The 7,735-nt window shown below is 38.1% G+C and overlaps 1 protein-coding gene across 1 annotated transcript; it reads left to right on the top strand.

The window, feature by feature from the left end:
* Positions 1-260: 260 nt before the first annotated feature.
* LOC142351898 (propionyl-CoA carboxylase alpha chain, mitochondrial-like) lies at positions 261-7,062 on the top strand. Its single transcript, XM_075404153.1, has 3 exons — positions 261-1,953; positions 2,897-3,109; positions 5,519-7,062. The coding sequence occupies exons 1-3, from the start codon at positions 1,450-1,452 to the stop codon at positions 6,950-6,952; spliced, it is 2,151 nt and encodes a 716-aa protein (XP_075260268.1). The 5' UTR covers positions 261-1,449; the 3' UTR covers positions 6,953-7,062.
* The last annotated feature ends 673 nt before the right edge of the window (positions 7,063-7,735 follow it).

The following is a 7,735-nucleotide window of genomic DNA, read 5'->3' on the forward strand; positions in this document are numbered from 1 at the left end:
TTTGGCATCCTAGAACCCACCCCTACCCCGCTAGAAGCAACTCGCGATAGAATACCGGGTTGTTTATTCGTTAAACAGAAAAATAGAAGGAGGTACTATCAGTGCTTACCTGTCTCCAGATCTAAGTTTCAATTCCAACCTTTTAAGTTGACGTCCATTTCCTCTCTAGCCTTTAGCCAACTCGGTTTAACACCCTAAGTTTTGCTTTTAAGCGTTTGTTCTAAAACATTCTTGTCTCTTTGTTGACTTTTTCACTCTTGACTTCTAAATTTTTGCCTGATCTCAATTGCTTACATTCCGAAGAATGTTTGTTGGAAATATAAAAGCGATATTTAGCGTTGAGTTTGAAAAGAAGCTATAGCTTAGTGAAAGACTAGAAGACTTGTATCCTCTGGGGTCGGGATTTTTGCAGCCATAGAAATTTCTAAGGAACATCACCTCAAAATCAATTTGCACCTCCTGTCGTTCGACTTTAGTCGGTTAATGTTTTTTAAATAAAAAACTCCTAAATTTCACGATGCTTTTAAAATAACAGTTTAGTAAACTGTCAATTCCTTTCGTCGCACTTTCACAACTAGCAACATAAAAATCAGAACTGCCGTAAAAGTGGTTCTGCTGAGACAAATTCAATTGTTTTATGATTCGGACTGATTTTCTTTTTTAATAAAAATAATTCTGATTCTTGACTGGGCGTAGCGAAAAAGTGTACAATGGATTTGAACTGTCAGCACTGATTTTCAGTGTTATTCTTTTTAGAATGTTTCAGTACTGAAATCGTCCGGTTGGTAGATCAACTCCGAGGTGGCCCAAGTTCGTTTTTCTGTCAAGCAATCACTCTTTCAATTTTTCCTTTAGTCTTTTTTACTTCTACTAACCTCACCCTCCTATCCAAAGTGTACTTTCTATCACTTTTACCCTCGCTTAAGACAGCAATGATTGATACTGATATGAATCTCATCTCATTATAATAGCGGGAAGTTAGTGTGTTATCAGAAGGCTTAGATCAGCGGGCACTGTAGAAAAAGAAGGTCACGTGCCTTTTATAATATCTTTCAAGTCTTTCAACTGATAGCTGTGATATTTTGATCTCAGATCTGATTTCTTCGCCTACATTTTCATTTATTTTCAGGTGATTATTGTGACTGATTGTTTGTTACCATTTTCTTACTTCTGTCTATATTTTCCCTGGACTTATCCCCTCTTTGTTCCTGCCAGGCAACCTCCTTATAAGATTGCGTTCACCTGAGCCAGGGAAAAACTGATTGCCAAAGGAAATTAAATCGGAACGGCTCTGTGGATAAACTGCCTATTCTGTTATAATTTTTACCCCTACTTAACACTAGCTGAATTCCCTTTTTTTCCAGATATTATTTAACCTTTCTCATTAGCGTTTAACCTACTTTCTGTTAAGGAAAGACCGGAAAATTTTGTGTCATTTGTGAAATCAAAATGATCCGTTTATCGAGGAATTCAACATTAATCAAAAATACCTCTGTTCAGAAAATTTGCCTTCGCCCATTCCTATCTTTGAAAAATTCATATCAAAATTCGTCAGCTCTTGCATCTGCTGCAGTGTTACCAGAATGGTACTTCGACACAAAAGTTGACCCATCCGAACCCTTATTCAAAAAGGTGCTAATTGCTAACCGGGGTGAAATTGCGTGTCGGGTTATAACAACATGCAAGCGTCTCGGAATACCCACTGTTGCCGTGTTCTCGGATTCGGATGCCCAGAGTCTGCACGTTCGGATGGCAGACGAGAAAGTTCACATTGGTGCCTCGGCTAGTAAGGACTCGTATTTGAGAATGGACCGGATTTTGGAGAGTTGCCACAAGACGGGGTCGGAGGCGGTCCACCCTGGGTTTGGGTTCCTCTCGGAAAATACCCATTTTGCGTCTTTGCTGCAGGAAAATGACATTGCTTTTATTGGTCCTCCAAGTACTGCTATTCAGGTAAGATTCTCATTTTGGGAACTCTTTCCTTTACCCCTTTAACGCACGTGAACAAATTTAATGTTTCTGTTAACATGTAAACATGATCAAACCCTGTTTTTGCACAGATTGTTTGGTATGCCCCAATAAGATGTGCGACTAGTCATTACAATTTGGTAATTATTCAAAAGGTGTAAATATCAATTATTGTTGGTCATGATCTACCGTGGGGGGGGGGGTTTGGAAGGGTTCCCGATTTTTGAAAATACGTGAGCTCAGAACAAACCAATCTAGTGAAACAACAGAACATCGTTCATGATTTGCATTAATATATACAAGTTTGCGCTCTCTTGTACCGTTTTATTATTGCGGGATTTTTGGAATTACTAAAATTATGGATGGTATTTTTTAAATTGCTCTCGAACCAAGTTTGAAGCAATTAGTGAATTGGTGTAAACGTGTTGGTCTTTTTGTGCGCTTTTGTTCCAGAACATTCTGCGACTTCTCAAGTGACCTTTTCAAGCTTCACTTCTGCATTTTGAGTGATTTCAATTGCTCGCATTTCGAAATGAAGTTTGTTGCTAATATAAAAGTGATTGTTAGCGGTTAATTCTCAAAGACGTTGTAACTGAGTGGTTAAGATGTATTACAGCTATCCGGGAGGTCTAGGGTTCGAACCCCTATGAGGGAGTCGAGTTTGTGCACCCATAAAAATTTGAACCAAACCCCTGAATTAAATCCCCCCGCCTGTCTTTCGCGAGAATTTCATCCGACGTTAGTCCGTTTATGTTTGTCTCATTGCATGTTAAGTGAAATATTAGGATGTTAAGGAGTATATTGTTAATTGAATTCAATTATTTGCTACCATCTAAACAAAGTTCTGCAAAAACCATCTAAGCTATATTTGCATCCGCTTTTCGTTATTGTACCTGTATGTCCTTTTGTCCTATTGATGTGTTCACAGGCTATGGGTGACAAGATAGAATCTAAAAGAATAGCAGAGAGTGCTAGAGTGAACTTGATTCCTGGATTTGACGGAGCTGTGGCCGATGCAGATGAGGCTGTCAAAGTGGCCAGGGACATCGGGTACCCTGTCATGCTAAAAGCATCTGCTGGGGGAGGGGGCAAGGGTATGCGGGTTGCATATAATGACGACGAGTGCGTGAAGGGATTCCAGGTAATCACTACCTATCATAATTAAGAGTCTTGGTATAGATTTATTGAATTTTGGGGAGTAAAGAATAAATTCGCCAATTCTTGGGGGTGACGTTCTCGATTAAAAACTGATAATTGTTAAAAACAGATTGTGGTCATTATTCGAAAGGGTGTTTACAACCATTTGTATATAAAGGTATTTGAACGTGCGTGCCGCCATCATTTTGTGTCTTTTATGGTATTGGTAACCGGGTCCGAATTGAAGGAACAACCACTGTGGAAAGAGATCAAATCTAGGTTCGAGCCCGCATATCTTACTTGCGATCACAGTGTGCTCACCACCACACCAACACGTCTTAAGCCCTCGAACTTATGAATGTTTTTTTAACTTTTTGTAAATCGCTCTCGAAAGAGGTTTTAAGCAATTATGGTGAACGTGTTTCTTATGAAAAATTTTGCTTGATCATTTTTGCGTTATTGAAGATTCTTAGATTTCAAGTGACTTTCACGCTTGACTATTGAATTTTGCTTGATCTCAATTGCTCTCATTCCGAAATAAAGGTCGTTGCTCAAATGAAAGCGATTGTAAGCGATGGAGTAGCAAAGCTGGTGTAGCGCAGTGATTAAGAGTTAAGAGTGTCATGCAGAAGGGCACGGGTTCAAATCCATGTGGGCTCGGTTTATGGCACCTATAAGAATTTCCTAATTACACCCCCTCTAAAATAAATGGTCCCCCGCCTGTCGTTGGAGAGAAATTCATCCGACTTTGGTCGGTTTGTTTTTTCTGTCTAGATTTTCGAAGTTTCATGTCTCTACCCAGGTGTGCATTGAATAAGTAGGCCTTATTGTCAAGCCTATCGCACGCATACTGTACATTTGGTTCTTCTTGATTAGCTTTTAACAGTATGTGTCTTGGGAGTTTAAAAGCATGTTTTTTCAAGATAATTTATGGCAGTTTTATTATTATAGTAGTTGATAATTCTTAATTTTGCTTTTTCACTCAATGAAAATTCTTTTTCACTCAATGTTTTTGCTCCATTTCTAATTGCTCTCAATCTGAGCAACTAATGTAGTCATGTGTCTTTCATGCAAAGTTTTTGCTCGACTAATTTAACTGTTACATTGAATTTCGCACACTTGACTTCTTTGCTTTTGCTGCTGATCTAATTTGCGCTGCAGTCCACTGTAGGCTCAATTAACTGAACTCTCTTGAGGTCAGTTAACTAAATAGAATAACACGTTCGCCGCAATTTACTTTGTTTTGTAAATTTAACTTATTGTCTCCAGTACCATCATTTATTGCCCCCTATTTTTTTTGCTTTAATGACAGAAAAGGAGAGCAGCGTTTGATCAAATGTTAAATTACCGAAAAACATGAATTGATATAAAAAGTCAATTTGAGTTGGGTTCGGCTGATTTTGCACAGAAGGGATTTTTTGTTTTGTTTATTTTTTGCCCTTGAACTTTAATGATTCTTCACTCTGAAGGGTGGTGTTATTGCATTTTTTAAAATTATTATTGCTTTAAAATGAATATGTAAAATGATTTGTCAACCATTTTGACAGCATTTCCAAAAAAATGAAGGAATGTGGTTTCATAATTCCAAGTGGTACATTTGAAATCTATGCATTTTCAATAGAGACAATTTTCGAATTGATGTAGCTCGTAGTCACCTGCTATCTGTTAAATTGTTTTGATAAAGAGTGCTGAAGGTGAGAGATGATTTGGATCATTGATGCAATGGTTTCTTCGGTGAATGTTTTTAAATTTTTGTCTCTGCTTTTGTTTTTCTTGCCACCAATTGTTACGTGTTCTTTCTGCCTAGCGTAGTTTGTAAACAAAACGTTTTTGAACCTGAGTTATTTTGTTTATCGCGCTTCCTGTACCCCAACCTGAATAAGTTTTTGTAGCAATTGATTTTGGATTGAGAATGGGAGTCAATAGAGTACCACTAGTCAAATACAGATACTGCACTGGCTGCTACCTAACGAACATTCTTCAATTTTTATGTGAAAAATAGGATTAAAATAACAAAACAGATTGGACTGAATTTCCTGCAATTAATTTTTTTTGCATTATGTGTCTACGTTTTCTACTGTTATCAGCTTCGTTTTTATTAGATTATTAAACAATCTGCTCCCGATATTTTTGTTCGTATCTAAACTTTCCTCTCAGAGCTATTATAAAATTAAAGGTCGATTAGACAGACGCTCAATGTGGCATCGTACATTTTAGTTTAAAAAATTCATAAACGATAAAGTGCCGCTGTACCAGAACGGAGCATTGATGCTCACGAAAAGAACCGTCTGAAATGTGGGGAATAAGAGAAAGATTTAACCGAGAACAGCTTTCCGTTAATCATCTGACTGTTGGAGCGCCTAATGTTATACGCTGCGCTTTCCAAGAAGCTAAATTATTCCAATTGTTTTAGCTGAGCTCCCAGGAAGCCAAATCAAGTTTTGGTGATGACCGAATCCTAGTCGAGAAGTTCATTGAGAGTCCTCGTCATGTCGAGATCCAGATCTTAGGAGACCAACACGGAAACTACCTCTACCTTCACGAGCGAGAGTGTTCGATACAGAGACGGAACCAGAAAGTCATTGAAGAAGCCCCCAGTCCGTTTATTGATCAAATGACACGTGATGCAATGGGACAGCAGGCCGTATCTCTAGCCAGAGAAGTCGGATACTTTTCAGCCGGTACAGTTGAATTCCTGGTTGACAAGAACAAAAAGTTTTACTTTTTGGAAATGAATACGAGATTGCAAGTTGAACATCCTATTACAGAATGCATTACTGGAATTGACATCGTGCAGGAAATGTTGCGAGTTGCGAAAGGTTACAAATTGATAAAATCTCAATCTGATGTTGCTCTTCAAGGTCATGCAGTCGAGTGCCGAGTATACGCCGAAGACCCGACCAAGAACTTCGGCTTGCCGTCGATTGGTCGGCTTTACAAGTACGAAGAACCAAAAACGTCCAAAGTAAGGTGCGATTCGGGAATTGACGAGGGATCCGAAATATCCATGTATTACGACCCGATGATTTGCAAATTGGTCACGTATGGTTGTGACCGAAATGAGGCCTTGAACAACATGACTGAAGCGTTGGACTCTTACGTCATCCAAGGAGTCACTCATAATATTTCTCTTCTCAGAACTTGTATTAATGAAGATAAGTTTAGAGCTGGAGATGTCACTACAAACTACCTCTATGAAACGTTCCCGGACGGTTTTAAAGGTCATTCCTTGTCATCAACGGACCAGAACTACCTTTCAGCGATCGCGGCTCTGGTCAAACTTAGCCAGGAGTATCTATACATGAACAAAAATATAGCCAAAGATTTGAACAAGAAAATATCTTTAGCAGTAAAATGTAACGGAGCTTTCGTCAATTTAGAAGTTTCTAAATGTCAGGACGGTTTTGATATCACAATAGGCGATGAGAAATTCTTAATTTCAAATTTTAGCCCTGATGGCTTGATAGATTGCGCAGTAAACGGAAATCGAATTCCGATTATTCAGCTTCTGTCTCGCGACTCGGGTGGTAAAATCCGACTCCAGTATCTCGGAACCGAGTTTGACCTCACAGTCATGAGTCCACGAAGCGCTGAGTTGTTGCAAATCTTGCCAGTGAGACCAAAACCGGATCTGTCAAAACTGGTCAAAGCTCCGATGGCTGGCACTTTAGTAGAGATTGCCTTGAAAGTTGGAGATGTTGTGAATGCGGGTCAAGAAGTTTGCGTGCTAGAAGCTATGAAAATGCAGAATTCACTGACTGTGGCTTCTGATGGTGTTGTGAAAAAAGTGAACTTTTCAGCGGGTTCAACTGTAAATAAAGATGACCTTATTGTTGAAATTGAATAATTAGTGGCAGTATATTAAATTGCAGTATCATTATCAGGAAGGAACATTCTGTTATTTTGTAGATAAAGTTTGTATAGAGTATGTTATGCAGATTTTAAATTTCGTAACTGTTTTTTTTGCAAAAGTTGAGTTCTGTGGTTAAAATTATTTGCGCACTTTGACCTATCTCCGCTATATTCAAATATTAAAAAAAAGTAGCGACCCGGTGGTTTTTAATTTAGACATAAAAGTAAACATCAAACTATCATGCCTACATTTCGAATAAACTTTCAACAATTCAGTGTAATTTAAATATATTCAGTGTTCGGACCCCACCTTATCGGGGGGGGGGGGGGGATGTCCGGTTTAGTTTTAAGTGGTATCATTCGAAAGCCCGTCAAGCAGACATTTTTATTTCGAAGAATTTTCTTGATTTTCGTTTTATCAAGTAGTTATTGAGATTTAGATTTTTCGTGGACATTGCGATTTGGCGTTCACTTAAAGCGTCATTTTTGTTCAATTAAAAATTTCTATATGAAATTGTTGTTTCAAATTATGTATTACGCTGAGATTTGGACCAATTACGTGTTTAAAATAGACGAACAGCTAGTTTTGGTCTCATTGTGGATTTTTACAATCAAAAGGATTCGAATTGTGTTGTATTGCTGTTTTCTTGAATCTTTTCACAGTTTTGTTGTTTTCTATGTCAATCGCAGGCATTTCAATTTTGTATATCAAGTTTCCATTAACAACAAATCCCATTTACGTTCAAATCAGGTCCTATGAACATATAATGAACATATA

Source organism: Convolutriloba macropyga, chromosome 13 (genome assembly GCF_964194025.1).
Source record: "Convolutriloba macropyga chromosome 13, txConMacr16.3, whole genome shotgun sequence".
Lineage (NCBI taxonomy): Eukaryota > Metazoa > Xenacoelomorpha > Acoela > Convolutidae > Convolutriloba > Convolutriloba macropyga.

Excerpts from the sequence above, each read along its gene's own strand:
- LOC142351898 (XM_075404153.1), top strand. The coding sequence starts at position 1,450 with ATGATCCGTTTATCGAGGAATTCAACATTAATCAAAAATACCTCTGTT. Across the intron at positions 1,954-2,896 it reads CTCCAAGTACTGCTATTCAG|GCTATGGGTGACAAGATAGA; the intron begins GTAAGATTCTCA and ends ATGTGTTCACAG. Across the intron at positions 3,110-5,518 it reads AGTGCGTGAAGGGATTCCAG|CTGAGCTCCCAGGAAGCCAA; the intron begins GTAATCACTACC and ends CAATTGTTTTAG.